General features: G+C 41.0%; 1 protein-coding gene across 1 annotated transcript in view; it reads left to right on the top strand.

Annotated features, from left to right (window-relative positions):
• The window catches only part of gpc1b (glypican 1b), an 89,355-nt gene that overhangs the window by 51,912 nt on the left and 19,823 nt on the right, over positions 1 to 17,620 (top strand). The window contains exon 3 of the mRNA XM_084733230.1: positions 1,812 to 1,970. Coding sequence (XP_084589356.1) covers positions 1,812 to 1,970 — 159 coding nt within the window. The remainder of the gene's footprint in view (positions 1 to 1,811; positions 1,971 to 17,620) is intronic.

Genomic DNA, 17,620 nt, shown 5'->3' with positions numbered 1-17,620 from the left:
TAAACACTGCTTAACACAAAGTGCAACCAGTGGCACATGAATATGAAATAACAACGGAGATGCTGGCCTCTGTAATACAGACTCTAGACTAGTCAATAACAAATAGTGGTGCTGTTAGCACTTTCTTTTAACCTGTAAGTCTGGCACTCACACTTGAGGCTGTGAAAATGCAGTCAGACAGTAGCAAGTACATCTAAATCTTTCTTTCATTTTTTCCGATATAGAAGACAGACTTAAGGGACATTTTGTGAATTTTTTTTATCAGCAGTGCAATAGTCCCCAAATTGTTACATTCTGCAGGAACGCTATTTGAGAGCAGAACAATTTTGAGGCGTGTCCGGGATATGAAAAAGGAGTTTGGTAAAGTGGACTAATGCATATAAAGAAGGGGTTTAAATCCCAAGTTTCATCACAATAAGATTATTATGATATTATATCTATTCTTTGAATAGCAACACAATATGTCTGCATCACAAAGTCTGCCGCGATATCAATATTTTCAGTTTGCATCGATCATATTGGCTCACTGAGCATTGAATCGATATATTGATCTAGATTGATGCCGTTACACCCAATATATAGTTGGGAAAATAAACTGAGAAACACTGATCTATATAAGAAATGCTTGTGTTCATTTTATGGCTGTTAGATACAGAGAAGACGTGTTTCTGAACAGGCCCAGGATGACGATTAAGACTTAAGCAAAGAGATGTGACCTTGGAGCACTGAGCTCCAAAAGAGTTGCAGTCCTTTCTGGATATTTGCTTCATCTTTTTTGATTCTTGTCTGTGTGCTTTTGTCCGTCGGTGCGTCAGAAGCCTTAATAAATATTTTCATGTTTGATTAGAAAGGAGAATGCACCTTTTGTCTTTATTGTCTTCAGAAGTCTGACAGGATAATCAAAAACCTTCATTCTTTCCTCGTCCTGAATCAATGGGTTTTGTTGTGCGCTGCTCCACGTCGTACAGCGCCTCCTTGTTTTTGTTTTTAATCACTGTGTGTTTGTGTGCGTGCGTAGGCTTGTGTCTGGAAATAGGAATAGCAGGGAGGAATCTTCAAAAGTAACATTTTTCATTGCCTGTCAAAGTGTTGCATCATACATAATCTGTTCTGCTTACCTGCAAATAAACATCACCCACATGAATTTTGTTTGCCTGAGGCTTCCGTTGATGTGGATTATGTTATTTCCATTTTACACAATTTGTTCTGATTTCAGCTGCAGCTTGACTGCAGTTTTAACCAACTTTGACAGCTCCTGTTTAAACTCCATCACATTATATTTGGTTATTTGTGTGCTTACTTGCACACAAAACCTGAGCGTACACATCCTTTCTACTGCTACTGCACGCGTGTCTGTGTGTGTGCGTGCACATGCTTGTAAATGCACAGGCATGCGTGTCAGGAGTGCTCATTAAAATTGTATGGGGACTGATGCTGTACTCCTGCTCCACTGCTCCCATTTCCACACAGTTCTCCACATCTTGCCAGGTAATCAGGCGGGCAAACACATGCAGCCCTGCCTCTGCCGCTGCCAACAAGCTGGGTTTGAGGTCGTAAAAACAGCCGCTGCAGCTAATTCATCCTGTCATATTCATGTTCGCTGCTGAGTGTTTTATACAGCAGCAACACAGGAACTATTAATCTCAGTTTTGTTGGCGCTGACTGCATTGATGGAACTTGTTAATGCTAATGTTGTGTTCGTTGTCCCTTTTCTCCCGTTTGTTCTCTTTTTACTCTACTTTTCCTGCCCCTCCTCTTCTACTGCCTCCCCATCCTTTCTCCTCTTCTGTCTCCACCTGTCCTCCTGCTAGGAGAGCACCTGCGCATCTGTCCCCAGGGTTACACCTGTTGCACCAGTGACATGGAGGACAAACTGGCCGTGCTGAGCCGCAGGGAGATGGAAGGACTTCTCAGAGATGCCGGTCGGTCCTTACAGACAACCCTCACTGGACAGTTCAAGTCCTTCGATGGTGAGTTTGCTTATTCACTATAAGTGTACGAATGAGAGAATGAGACGAGAAAAAACACGTCTGTGTGTGTGCTCTGCAGTTACTCAACAATAATCAGCTCAGAATTCTGTCATCAAGGAGCCAGTTTTGAGTGTTTTTGTGTAAGTTTTAAAGCACATTCTAGCCGTGGTATTTTGCCTGCACAAAAAAGGCAGACACACACACATACACAAACTGACAATAAGTGAATGAGATGAGTTAAAGGCCTTTTATCATACAGTCTGCAGACTGATGCAGAGCATTGATCTGCTGTCATGCTTCAACAGAGGAGGATAGTAATGCCTTGCTGTTGTGTTGTCAAAATGCCAAGAAGTTGTTTTATTTTTCAACTTCGTTACCAAGTCTGCTTAGTAGAATTATTGGATTTTAGGTATTCTGAAGCTGAGGGTTTTAAGATGCTAACTATGTAATCACAATGTCCCAAGTCAGGGACCTTTGTTGCCAGTCATTTCTTTCTGTCTGCTCTGTATTACCTAATAAAGACAAAAATCACAAAGAGGAGAAGAAGAAGTAACCTGAATTTTAAAATAATAATAGATTGCTTTCTTTAAAGCTTTTTTATTGTCACATAGCCTCCTGCAGGGGGAATAGGTATAAAGTGTTTTGATTTTATAACTTTTGCTTGTCCTACAAAAGAACAAATCTGAAGTAATCTGGATCAAGACCCTCTGTTGTAGGGAACCGTTAACAGATTTTACAGAGATTTACATGACTGGGTTTGAGTGAGGTTCAGAGTTTGACAACACTGTAGTATTTTAAGTAAGTCAAATTAAGCTCAGTTTAAAAAAAAACACACACACAAATTCCTGACTTACAATCTTGTATTCCATGAGCCACTGCAGTTCCAGTTTCAAAATAGGTTAATATTTTACATCAAAATCTTAGGGGGTGAGTCGCCTTAAATGTAATGTGTGATTATGTGTCATCATGATGTCATCACATCAGCATGTCACCAGTGTAGTACTAAACATAACAGAGAAATGTCAACAGGATTCATCCACTCTGCAGGGAATGCCTCCTGGAAAACTGGCTTAGTATCAATTAAGTAAAAATGAAGATCCACACCGTCATCTGTTGCATCTTTGTCAGTTAGCATAGTTTTTACACATAATGCATGCTGGCTCCAGCTCTGGAAGGAATACCACAGCATGTGCGCAATGTAACAATTTATTTATTATTCCATTATTACACAGGGCCACCCCAAAAACATATCTGCCAATAGGCTACTCAGTGTTAAGTCAGATGTATTATATGTGTTATGTGTTATATTCTAAATCAAGTTAGGGTTGTATAGTAATTTCAACTTCCATCAATAAACTGTGTAGGTGTAATCAATGTGAGCAATCAATCTGATCACATCCTTCATATGAAATCAACGTAAAATCAGCTGCTTGACCGAAATATTGTTGATTTGTCATGAAAACTATTTCATTAATGCTGTTAAAACCACAACTCCTGCTGTTACAATTGAGACTTACGTGCACTTCAGTACTAACGTTGGACAGCATCCGCTTTCGGTTCAATTCCTCACAGCTTGTTTTCTCTATTGAAAAATTTAAGTCGTCTGGAGATATTAAATATGCAGTTGCAAAAAAAATGTTACAAATGTGGCATCTCTCCCCTATGTGGCATTGTGATTGCTTTGTTGTCACGACATGCACTACAACAAGCGTCTGAATGACTGAATGTAATCTGTACCATAGCAAAATATCGTTTAAGTTCTTAATAATATGAAATAAAATCAGGACTTAATTGCAGCGCTCCGAGTGTGAGAGAAGAAATGAGAGAGAAAGAGAGAGGGATTTTCAATCTTAGAACATTGGCGCACCAAGGCAATTATTTGTGTCTAATGACCTGCTCCAGTTAATAGAAGGGTGTCTCTGTGCTCCACTTGTTCCCCTTGGCCAGTCGGTGACAATGGATCTGTCAGCTGGGGCTCTGAGCTTGGCTAGTTAGCCTGACCTTTTCAGATCACAGTGATTAGTGGCTGAGTGACATTTCTTTACTCTTCTTCTATCGCTCTGTGTCCTTCTTTCTCATGGTCCCTCCTTTTCACTCAGGAGGTTGCTGCTGTGCCAAAGGGATACAGTCACCCTGCCAAGCATACACACACACACACACACATATATATATACACACACACACACATACGCAAATCCATCCAGGACATACAAAGTCTCTCCAAGTTAGTTTATGTCATCCAACAGTTGTTGAACTTTCCCATTCTTCAGAAAAACACCTCATTTAGCACAGCGTGCCAGTAAACAACACGAACTACAGACACACACATTCAAGCAGCACTCAGCTCCGACCTCTAAACATTCTAATGATGTGCATCCAAAAGCTGGTGGATAAATACACACAGGGACACACGTCATGAACATGGCAACTTGTGTTGCCTGACAATGAAGTCATTTCAGAGCTTGTTTTGGTTCCTGTGTTGCTGCCAGATGTGTCACATTTACAAATTTTGGATGGCTGCTGTTTCGCCATGAAACAGAAAATTAATCACTCTGTTGACCTCAAGTAGCCACACCTGTACATGCTCGCTTCTCTTCCCCCTCGCTTCTTGTCTCCTCTCCAAAGCAACCCACTCTTACTCTGTTCAACTTTTTTTTTCTAAAGTCCCCTTATCTCACCCCACGAGCATCAGATGGGGACGGCAGAGCTGACAGAGAGAGGAGAGAAGTATATGTGTGTTGGGACCCAGAGGTCTAAAAACCATCTGTTGTTGACTCTGTGCTCTGAAGACGAGAGCTAAGCGAGAGACTGGGGTTAATTGGACCATAACACGTTACATTTGCTGCCACATTATCAGTGCAATTTGGTAGGATCAAGCCATTTTCACTAAAGACATCCTGTTGTTATCCTTAGCTGCTGACAAGTGCAAAGTAAGACTTAAGAGTTACTCTTCTGAGATCAGACGAGATCGGGCGTGCTCAGGGTGGTGTTGCTGTTAGTTAGTCTTGTTGCAGGCTTTAGTAAACAACTTACACCTTTACTAGGGGTGTAACGATTCACTCATGCATCTGTTGCATCAGACTATAATGTGTAAGATACAAGTGCATCGGTTCAGACGGCCTGTATCGATAAAAAGCTGAACATGATTCGGAAAGAAATCAATGCAGCACTAGTGTATCGATGCGTCTCATTAGGATGCGCATATGTTTCATTTTTGGTATCAAGGAGCTGCTGCTGTAACTTTCATCTGTTTTCTCTCTCCTCCTGTCTCTGTCTGGACGCCTGCTGCTCACACAAAACAAGTGCCCCCACCCCTCTCCCCCCCTCTACTTTTCCTCAAAACAGACCGCGCTGAAAACAGCGACAGAAGTGACATCGCACCACCAAACTTTCATAATGTGCAAGAATAAGTTTTGAGTTTTATGAGAAAGATGAGAAACAGAGTGCAGCAAATCATTTATGCAAAGCGTGTCTGACAGCGGAGTACAGAGCCACGAGTCTGACCCACAGAGACGTCATGTCACTGGGAGGGCAGGTAACACGGAGCATCACTGTTCCTCCACACTAATCAAAACCACAGCACTCTTCATATGGAACAGAGCAGCAGATCATCTTACTGCAAATATACTAATATTTTAAACTGTTCATTTAAACTATTCACTCAACATTCCACAACTTTCCCAGTCTTTTTTTTCCCTGTGCCAACTTTTTGAGACATGCTATATGCATCGGTTACAAAAAAAAATTACATTTTTTAAGTCTAAATCAAACATCTGTCTTTGTACTGTAGTCAGTTGACTTGAAAGTCATTTGCAAATCATTGCATTCTGTTTTTATTTATGTTTCACACAATGTCCCAACTTTTTTGGAAGTGCGGTTGTATTTCACTGACCCATTTACTCCAGTTTCTCATAAAGTCCTATTCTCTGTTTCTCAACCTGTAATTGATTCTTTCCATTTCTTGAATCCCTTAAACTGTTAGTTTCCAATGTGTTAATAGATGGCGACTTAACATCCATCCAATTTCATGTGTAATTAGTTTTAATGAGGCTATGCGTATTATTGTATACAAATAATTATCTCTTTCCTTCTCTATGTCTGATGGAATGATACTTGAAACAATATACAGTTGTAACAGCTTCTGTAAATGAAAAATGTGGCTTTCTCCTTAACTGCCCAACAAAACTTATTTTTATCACTGGACAGAAGTAAAAAATATGTGAATGTTTGGCCTCTTGTCTTGCACATTCCCTCCAGCATTTGGAACTACCTGATTGTATTTTGATATGATATTTGGTATTGCATAAAACCCTAACGTAAATTTCCCAGGTGGATATTTTGATTGTGTGTTTTTTACATTTTTTTCCATGCTTCTGTCCAATCTTGTCCCAAAACCATTTCCCATTTCCCTTTGGTGTTGGTCCATTTTACTTTTGTTTCTTGCAGGCTCTTAAACAGTTTTGAGATTTTGAGACTATTTTCACTGATTCTGGTTTTGTTTATGAATTCCAGTCAATAAAATATTCAATACGGTTGATATTAATGGTTATGAATGAGCAGTGGATTCTAGCCACGTCCAGAGCAAAGTTTTCTGGTACATATTGCTGCAGGAGAGTGTAGTGACATTGTACCATGCTGCCAGTCCCTGCACATCTGGCTGTGTTTAGCAGGGTGTGGGCTAGCTAGCGCCATGTGGCTAAGTGTAGGGTGTTACTGTTCCAGCCCATGCAGGCTAGGCCTTTTTAGGTCCAGAGACTTTGGAAGAAGCCCCAACCAAGCCACAGATTAGAGGACCAGCATACTCACATACAGCTGGATCTCTGCCTGGGAGTGTGCACACTGTATATATGTGAGCATGCAGATGTGTGTTTATATGCATGTGTTTGTAAGTTGTGTAATTTAGTGTGTGTGTCACAGTGTGAGTGAATGAGTGAGAATGGTCTTTGTATACAGAATGTGTGTATGCGGTTTGCACTTGGTGCTCCCAATCTCTTCGCTGTCATTCATACTGTGTACAGAGGTACAAACTAAATAATATATTACGTTAAACAAAGATTCAGCATATAATGAGGAGGAGGAGGAGAAAGGAGGGTGAAGGAGAGGACAGACTGAAAATGAGGCAGATGGAATAATAAAAGATACAAGAAAAAGGGGGGACGTACCGTCAGAGCAAGGACAAGGGTATGAGATAAACAGGTGGAAATGGAGAGTGGTGGCCAGGAAGAGACTGAAAGAGAAGGAGAGATGGTGTTACATATTGAAGTGAGAGGGAAAGGGTCAGAGAGGACACAAAGAGTGATGGCACCAAAGGGAGCTGTGTGTTAGATGGCAACCAGGTGTGTTAGACAGACGGAAGCCTTAAACCTGGCAGGTGGTGTTTGGCCTAATGGTGCCATCACTGGCATCTGGATATACTGTGTGTGTGTGTGTTGTGTTGCACTGCTGCCACATATAGCTTCTATCAAAAGCTATATGCTTTTTACTTTGCAGAAAGATATAGTCGTTTACAATTTTATGTACTATTATATAAAGTATTATCTACCTGGTATGTTATGTTATGTTATGTTATGTTATGTTATGTTATGTTATGATTGATTAATCCTCATTGGCAGTTTCTGTGTGTTGCTGCTGTGTGTCTGAGCAGTCGCTGTACTGCAGCATTGAACGTTGGCTGTTGTAAACAAATGAGACGTGCAGAATACGCTGCAAAATCGCCTGCAACTCGCTGAACCAATTCTCAAGAAATGTGGCTTGTTATAAACATGAAAAACTAAACATGACATGCAGGCCCTGACCTTTGAGGAGTTTTACCTTTTATGTGTTAATATGTGCTCCAAAAATGCATATTTCTATATTTATTATATTGTTGGGGTTGCTTGTAATGTTCTATATAAATAACAATGTTTAAATTGAGAAGTTTGGACTCATTGTCCTGTTTATTTTTTACTCATGAAAATGGAACTTCAGCCCGAGGTCTGAGCCTCTCCCACTCTAATTTTGAAAAATGCTAAAAAGTGGGCAAAGGGACTGATCACTGCCACTAGAGAGAGGAGACTGGGGGTGGATAAGAGATGGGCTGCCAAACTGTGATTTGAGGGCGTTAACTTTGTTTTTTATTTATAAATCTCATGACATAGAGCAGTCCCAAATGGCTGACTCTCTTTCAGTTTCAGGATGATTCAAAAGAGTGGGTGGCATATTGAGACACTTTCAACCCTTGAAATACAGATTTTTTATAAAACAATAAAGAACGGTCAATATAAACACCAGCACTGGTGTGTTTCATGACACTACAGTAATAGACTATAATTTAGTTTACAGCTCAAAGACATTTTTAAGTGTGCAGTGCCTCTTTACGTTTATACAGAAGAAAACAGAGACTATATTAAACAAAAACACTTCATTTTAAAAACTTTGCAAATCGCTGCTGGTTGCATCCGGCAGTTGTGGTGGCATTGCAGTAAATGCGTCACCATCTGTTGCCTGGCGGTGATCTGCGTGACCTTTTCTAGTTAAATTACATAATAACAAAATTAAAAGGCAAAACCATATCAACAAAATTCACATCTGTTACTTTTGAGAGTTAAATAAAAAGAAAGTACAGTATGTAAAACACTTCATAACCCAACGTGACTTTGCATACAGCAGCACAACTGCAAACTCCTGTCCTGATCTCGCTGCTTTCACAGCTTTAGGTCCTCATGCATCAGGCTTGTGTCTGTGCCTTTTGATAAAAAAGTCAGTATTGTTACAGATCTTTTTAAGCTGGCCAAAAATGATCTATCCCTCTATTTGTTTTTCCTCAGTCCTTTGATGTTAAGAAACCACTTCTAACACATTTAAATAGCCTAAATGTGTATTTTGCATTGAGCAAGAATGATTAGTCAGTTGACTGAATTTATTTTGATAATTGATCGATCAAAAAGCCCAACATTCTCTGGACTTTTGCTCTGGCAGAACAAGAAATTTGAAGCTTTAGAGATCACATTATTTGAATCAGGCCTGTTTCAGAGTCTTTTATACAGGGAGTATGGGTCAAAGAAACAGATTTTATTCTGATCTTAACCCAGGTCGTGAATCATCAATACACAGACACAGACTACACACACATCCATGCACTGGCACACAGTATTTATGAGCAGCCAAATGCTTATTGGCCAGTGTGTTCCAGCCCATTTCAGTTCAAGGCAGATCAGTGGTCATAGAGCTTAATCTGATTTGAAGAGTACTGGCTGGCTGGCCGGCTTATGGGTACACTCATTTCTAGATGACCAAGCAGGACTCGCTTATTTATTCATTTAAGTAGAGCTCTGAACATCTCCCAGCTGGCCTGTTAAGTAACGCCATCTCCTCCCGCAGAGATAGACTGAGGCGAAGTAGTCCACGAGAATGACATCAAGCACTCTCCAATGTATCCTATCAGATTTAGGAAACAGGCACTAAACTTGGATCAAAGGACATGTCTGTATCACCATCAGCTGATAGGAAGCAGCACCCTGCTGTATTTCTTTTCAGCAAACAGTGTGGTGGCTCGTTGGGAGTTCTGATAGTGAGAAACGGCTGCACTGCAGTCCCAATAAGAACAGTTTGGGTACATTTTAAATGAAAAAGACATGCATTTCTAGGTTTGAACTGAACATTTGAGTGACATGACAATATTAGCTGGCCTGCTACACATTGAAGTCTACTTATAGGGCAGACAAAATACTAGAAACACCTCTCATTATAACTGTAACTACAGAAAACTGGCACTAAACCCATACAGATTCCTGACTGGTCAGCACACACTAGCTTATGTATTAGTTGTATCAATAAGAATAACAGTAGGTATTGATAAGCGCATTGTAGCAGTGTTGATATCAGTATCAATAAAATCCTAATGATACCCATCTTTAAGTATAATGCAGTACTACTTAAAGTTGAATCAACAACAGCTGAGCACTCTAAGATGAGACTTATTACAGGCTTTTGTAGCTTACCTCCTTAGTTTTAGCTAGGCGTACCTAATAAACTGGCAACTGATTGTTTTCAACCAAAGTAAGCCTAGCGTTCTTTTTGTCTCACTTCCAACTGACTAAAATTCATGTATACTTGGAACAAACACCGGTGACACATTCATTCTACATCTGTGTTGCAATATTCCCACAATTAAGCAACAGATTTGATTCACTCCCGCCACCCACCTTCTAATTTCCTGCTTTCAGGGTCACCTCTGATGATGTCATGAAAGACAAGGACATCTGCTCCCATTGTGGTGCTTGATTGGCTCATTTTATCTGCATGCAAATCACGTCGGTGGGGACCAGGAGTACACTGGCCTAATTATGCCAAACACATTACTCACTTGGAGCTATGGCGCCTTGGAAGGAAGACGTGAAAGAGGGAGAAAGCAAGACAGAAAGGAAAAGAAACGGGAACACAGTGTTAAAGGATGGTATTGGGGAAAGCGGTGGAAAGTAAGATGAGATAGAGGGAAAAAAGGAGAACAAAATGATAGTTAGGGTAAGGAATGGTATGGAGTTTGGGAGGAAACAAGCGAGGGAAAATGCTGAAAAGAGAACCAGATGGATAGAAAAAGAAACAGGCATGGGTAAATTGTGCATAATGTTCGCCAGGGAAAGTCACAAGAGAGAAAGTGGAATAAATACTTCCACAGAGAGCCTGTTGATAAATGACATGCATTATGTGATGTGTCTGCTTGTTTAATATAAGGGACCTTTTAATAGTATCTAAATGCTGGCTAAGGGGCTTGCAGCGCTCCTGGGGCACAGTGTGTGTGTGATAAGTGCTGTTATTGATGGAGAGTCAGACTGACACATAAACAGTCTAATGGCTCCCAGATCATCATTTGTGCATTCAGTCCGCTCAGGAAAGCAGTGTTTGTTTATGCCTGTTGTGTTTATTTTTTCATTGTCCTTGCACAGGTGGGGGAATAACAAAAGGAAAGGCTGAGGATCATGGGGACTTGTGGACGGTAGAGAAAGCAGAGATCACAAAACCATCTGGTGCCTGATGAAGAGGCTGTGGTTGGGGTGCAGAGTGCAGGCTAGCATTGCTGGGCCTGAATCGTTATTATCCCTTTTACATAGACATATGCGGACTTGGCCTGATCTGGTTTGACTCGGCACATCAGTCCAGCACAGCGGGGATTTACATCTCCATTACAGCAACAGGGAGACATGGTTGAAGGTGTGTCTTTAAACTGAACTATTGTGCAAAAGGACAGACAGGGAGACAGGAGAGAAACTAAACCACAGACATTCAGTTAGAAACTTCAAAAATACTGAGAGCTGAACACACACAGACTTTTAAAATTGTATTTACTGCTGTACACCCTTGTGTTAGTATAAAGGGGGGTTGTCATGTGTTGGCCAGTTCACCGCAACCCGCTTAGAGGCAGGTTGGGTGCACTTGGGCCCTGCCAATCGGCGCAGCTCAGAGTGTTTAAAGTGGTAATGGAAAAGCTCGATATGTGTCTTTCAGTCAGCCTTTCCTCTCTGTCCTTCTCTTGAAGATTATTCGAGTTACCTCAGGCGTAGATGATACATGTTGGGTGTTGATCATATTTCAGACCCTAATAAACATATTTCAGTTAAATTAGAGGGAGAGTAGTTAGGCCCTGGGCCAAGGTTCAGCTAATTTGGTTTGTTGTTTTCTTGTAAATTGGGTCATCACATTGCCATTTATGAATTGCTTATCATTTGGGATGATCATTTCTTAACCAGGAGGGATAATATAGAAGACGATTCAATGCTTAAAAATTCAAAATACATATTTTTTTCCTCTGGCCTGTAGTGCTATTTATACATCTTCATCATTTTGATGCGAGTTGCTGAATTTTGAATATATTGACCACTAAGATGTCTGCCTGAATATAATGGAACTAAATGGAGTTACTTTCTTTCTGTGGTGTTGAGCAGGGGATCTCAAAGTTTTAGCTGAGTGCCATTTTAGGGAGCCGGTATATGATTGAAGGCCGCACAGGAAACCTGTGAAGTTGTCGTAGGATCTAGTTTGACACACTGGCCAAGTAGTGTAATAATGTAGGCTGTTGAAAGTGAAAGTATTGAAATGAACATTGGGTGATTAAGATATAATGTATGAATTTAATGGTATAAAAATGTTTCTGAGGGCCACCAGTAGCCCACGGGCCGTACTTTGCAGGAGTATGGCATAAGGAAATTAGTTCCTACATGAAACTGCTCAGGTCTGTTGATTATCTTGGGCGACTGCGTTAGGATTTTTGAAGGAGACATTGCTACTAAGCACCACCGGCTGAGTGCTGTTCAGTTCCATTATATTCTAGAGAAGGTAGACACCGCTACGGCAGAAACTCCTTTAAAGACAGGTTTATATAAAGAGGTCATATCCGTTTAAGCCAAAAATCGTTTTTCACCTAGTGATTTCATGCATGGTCAAATGCCCCTTGAATGTATCATACACTTTTAACAAAATGCAGGTGATGATCCTGATCCTGAAAAATATTATGCGATTTAGCCTCCAGGTGTTGCTACAGCAACGTGATGGAGCTACACAGGAATAAATCAGAATAATCTTCAGTTCATGTGAATATTGCACAATTCAGTCTTGTACAAACACCTAATATTCCCAGACAGGGTTTGAATATTCTCCAAAATTCATGGCAGCCACCAGCCAATCAGCATGATTGCGTATTTTGATGCAGATCAGATCCAGATGCAGATTAAAATGTTCCCTTATTGAAACAACAAATTTAGAGCAGGGCGCAGCCTTGGCGGGGATTCGTTTTGCTCTCTGTGATCTTTCTAGTTTTATTTTTTAATGCACCAATGCCACCTGATTTTTCTCCTCCTCTCCTCTTGGCATATGCCTCATCTTTGGCTCTCTGTCTCTCTGACTGTCTCCTCCCTGCCAAAGCAACATCCAGTTAATATGATCATTCAGCACTTGTCAAATGGACAAATAGAATTAAGGCTGTCAGATATGAAAGAGATGTACAATTGCTGCTTCTGCAGCCCTTTTTTCCTCTCTTACTCCCTTTCATTCTTTTCACTGATCCTCCTTTTCTATCCAATCCTCCCATGTCAGTGTCTGGTGCACTGCCAAAACAGTTGATCTGTCATGTTTCTCAGCTAGTTTTCTATTTATGGCCTTGTACAATAAGTGTGTGGACCTACAAGTATCTGCTTTCATTTTTCCACCATTTTCTTGTCTGGGTAGTGTCTCAAGCAAATGACATTGTAATTCAGAAATCAAGCTTTTCCCAGAGTTTGGACTGTATATTTTACAAAGTTTTTTTCAATCCTCCAGCCTGGTCCCGAGTGCTTTGAGACATTTCCTGCACATGCGAGACAATGTTAACTGCCAACTGGAGGAAACAAACACTAAAATGAGTTTTCACAGGAGGCCGGTGAGTTAGGTGAGAACAGACAAGCCACTAAAGATTCAGTGATTTCTTGTCAGCCTGTGATTGCTTAATCACCGATCAGCTTTAGATCAGATTGTCCAATCAGCTGGTAGACAGTGGCAAGCATTGCCAGACCTGCTAAGCTCTCAGTGTGAGAAAAATGATTCTGGATTAGTCTGGAATGAGCAGCACAAGCCTCGACCAGTTAATACCTCTGTGTGAGAAAGTAACTCAGGATCAGTTCAAGCCCTCAGCGAGAGTGATTGACACCTGGAGGAGCATCAATGGTACCTCTGTGTTACGCTGAATATCTTGTCAATAACACAACTTGATGCAGGAGACAAAGTGATGAGGAGGAGGAATGAAGACGGAGAGACACCAGAGAGATAGAGGCTGCTTTAAAGCTCTCTATTGATTGGTAAAACACCAAGAGAAATACTGTAGACGAGGGTGAAATACTCAATAAGTAATTTTATGATATATGAAGGTTTGTGTGTGTGTGTGCTCCTTAACGCGTGTGTCCATGTGTTTAATCAGGTGTGGAAGCAGTGGATAAGAGAACGTAGGAGCTGAGTTAAAATAAGCCTCTAACATGTCAAGGTGGCCTGGATGTGAAGCTCGGAGTGATTACAAATGAAATCATTAACTCCCCTCTCACTGCAGGAAGAAAGTCATTAAGACACACATGCTTGACTTAGCTTGTTCAGAGTGTGTGTAGGGGTGTGTGTGTGTGTGCGCGCGCGCATGCATGCGTGTGTGTATAAGTTAGACAGAAGTGAACAAATGAAAGGCAGAATGTGCTGGAAGTAGACTGTGGTGACAGAGATGTTCCTAATCTACTGTCACATTAAAGGAAAAATGTTGCTGGTAATTATGGGAGTATGCAGCTAATGTGGTTGGTTTCTAGCACAGCTGGGCTGCTTGAAATATTCTCATAATATCAAAAAGAATATTATTTAGCATTTATATACAAGACAATATACCATCTCATATAAACGAATCAGACTGATTGACAATTTTGCATTACATCAGATCAAACTCAGTAGCTCATGTGCTTTTTTTTAACACAGCTTGCATGAAGTTAATTCGAACAACAGAAACTTCAGAAAGGATGTTATAAGATCAAAGAATCACAATATGATTCCACTTAAACTTCACATACATGGCACTATTGAATTACAGCCCAGTCCATCTCTGTTGGCTATTAATAAGTCTCATATGTTCGTGAAGGGTGTCATATGCTCTACAGATTGTAGAGCTCTTTGATGCAAATTTATGATTTGTGTTTCTGACTGTCAGTGCACAGTAAAATGTGTCAGCGAGGGATGCCGAGATGAGGAAATTTTTCACCGGTTAATAAAGTTGTGACAACACTGACGTTACTGATTACAGATTACAGAATCAGAAAATTGACAAGATATGAACGATGACCCTCAGTATCGCTAATGTTAGATGGTTACTTTAAATCGTTGCCATTAGGTCTTAAGATCTGTTATTTAATTTGAACAAAACGTGCTTAGAGGGTTGGTTCCTTATTAGGTTTTTACTTCCTAGGCCTATAAAACATCCTTTATGCAGTCCCCAACAACTGTAGCTGATGTTAGCTAGAGTTTTGACAAATTTGCGCCAGTAATGGTAATGTATTTAAAAACAGAATACTCACTTTTATGTCTGCATGCACACTGTTTGGCCAAGCTGGGGTTTTGTATGATTGCCTGTTAATTTCAGCCAGTACAACCATTTCCACTTATGATGGATCCACATGTCAGGCTACTGCCTTTTTAATGTAACGTTACCTTTGAAATCTGACTCCTGCACCTGTTGCTTCTCTTTACAGCTTGTCTTTTGTACAGAGTACACAAGCTGAAGCGTCTTTCTACATAGGATCCGTCTTGTCCGCATTACATTTCAAAGCATTCAGCAGCAAATGAGCAGCCAGCCTTTCTGTGTAGTTTTCCTTTGATGTGTGTGAATATTCCCAGTTTATTTTACCGTCAACATGAAGCATTTTACTGTGACATAAACATGGCATTGTGTTTGTGAGCAATGGATGAGGAAGAGCAGGAAAAAGGACAATAGCAGAGGCTGCACTCAGAGCAGAGATGTGTTGGCAGTCAGAGCAGCAGAATTAAAGATTTGCAGTTAAGTTGTCTAGTGGCAGTAATTGTACAGTTTTCCCTCGAAAAAAAACACTGCAGAAGAAGTTCAGTGAGTTCCTGTGTGTTTTTTACCAGTTGCTGGGTGAAGGGAGTCTGTGGGATTACTGTCTTTGAAGCACACTCTGCTCTGTCTAGATCACAAAATGTGGATAAAAATATGTTCTCAGTGCATTTTTTCTGGGCACTAGCCTTGCCTTTATGCACATATCTTGAGAGAATTGACTTGAAGTCAAGGTAACAGGTCTCGTTTATGCCTATAAACAGACTCAGGTGAGAAACGAAACACATGGAGCTGGTGCAGACACCTGCAAAGATTAAAATGAGAGGGTTTTTGTTACGCGAGACCTGCAAGTGAAAAATGCATCTGGTCCAGACAGATACACGTAACACGTTTAGACAGTTCAGATAGTAACCGATGCTCAAACACTGTTTAACACCAGTACCACTTACTACCATGCCAAGCCTAGTGCCTACACTTTTTACTGCATAGATTCTGGGCTATTCTCTAACTCTGTAATTCTATAACTCCATCCTGTCTTGCTTACTGTTGGTATCTTTATTAATTTATGCCGTTTCAGTCTGCTCAACCTTCAACAGGTATAAACTGTGAATAGAACTGATGTGACTTGTCAATCAATTAGAGTTGGAGATTATATGCAAGATATATTTTGAATAATTTAATCAGACACTCACTGAATGACTCAGATTTTCAGGGCATGATTCAGTGGCTTATATCACTGCCTGCAGAAAAAGAGCAGTTTTCAGTGATATCGTTTCTTCATGACTTCCACACTGAAAATGAGTAACACTGGCCAACTGTTTGTCCCCTCTTTGTCCCCTCCACACCCAGTGTGCTGGGATAAAGCAATTAAGCGCCCTCTCCCATCACTCCTTCCTTGGAGATCGCACTCTGGAGGGGGGTGTGGGGGGTGGAGGTTAGGCTTTGAGGGATGATAGAGGATTGAGGGAGAGAGTTAAAGGAAGGGATGAGCTTGTGGCTCATCATATCATGGAGACACAAACAGATGAAGAATGAGAAAGGTCATCCCCACACACGTGCACGTGCACATGCACAGGGGGCTTTGAGTCATACTAATGATGATCATTATTCACTAGAGCTGAAGGCCAGAGGAGAACTGGACAACGTGATACCATTTACCAAGATGTGCCCTCCACATGTGGTGATCCCAGAGCACTTAAAAACATGCCCCCAACCACATTAGGACTGTAAACAGAAATGTGGATAATTCATTTAACGGAGAAAACGACTTCACTCTATCACCTGAATGAAACTATTTCTGCTCAAACCCAATTCGTTTAGTGAGACTTAAGGCATTTTTACAGTATAGCTGACAGTACACAGCAGGAATGAATTCTAATGGGGATTAAAAGCAAAGCTGCACCTGTCACAGCCGCTCCCCGTCTGTCTGTCTGCCTGCCACTGTGTGCTCTGGATAGTGTGTGTGTGTGTGTGTGTGCGACACCCTGTGATCCTCGTGCGTCTGTGTGTACGTGCAAATGTGCTGCCACTTTGAAGTTCTGTGTACATGTGTGTGCGTGTGCCTTTCTGCTGACTCCTGGAGGTACGCTATTGTGTGCTGGCCCGCACAAACGCGCGTGCTTGTGACAGTGACATAGCTGCAGCTCTTCTGGTACTTTGAGGTTGGCCCAGAGCTGTGTTCTCAGAAAGTTTGAGTGACGGGAGGTCAGGGAACAGGGGGAATGATGTGTCATCCAGCCAGGAAGTCTCGCTACTAAACAAGTGCTGGACATACGGCAGCAGCCTGTCAGAAGCAGTTATCTCACGGAGCGTTATAATTTAAGAAATGAGCTGCGTCACACACAAAGACAGAGGCTACACACCATTCATTATGTTACCATTTGCTCTGTGCTCTGAGGTCAGCAGCTATAATGAGGAGCTGACTCTAGAGGTTTTCTCCGTCGTGTTGAAAACATTCACATCAACTTTTTCTGCCTTTGGAAAATAGACATTACTCTCATTTATTTCTTAAGAATATAATACACAATTTGAACCCGGTCCCCCGCCATTCTTGTCATCTTACAATGGCACTGCATCTAAAATAACTATACACTAGTTTGTAAAT

The sequence above is a fragment of the Lutjanus erythropterus genome, chromosome 12 (genome assembly GCF_056507025.1).
Source record: "Lutjanus erythropterus isolate fLutEry1 chromosome 12, fLutEry1.hap2, whole genome shotgun sequence".
NCBI classification, from domain to species: domain Eukaryota; kingdom Metazoa; phylum Chordata; class Actinopteri; order Lutjaniformes; family Lutjanidae; genus Lutjanus; species Lutjanus erythropterus.
Note: the sequence above shows the minus strand (reverse complement) of the source record. Positions and strands in the feature narration are given on the sequence as shown.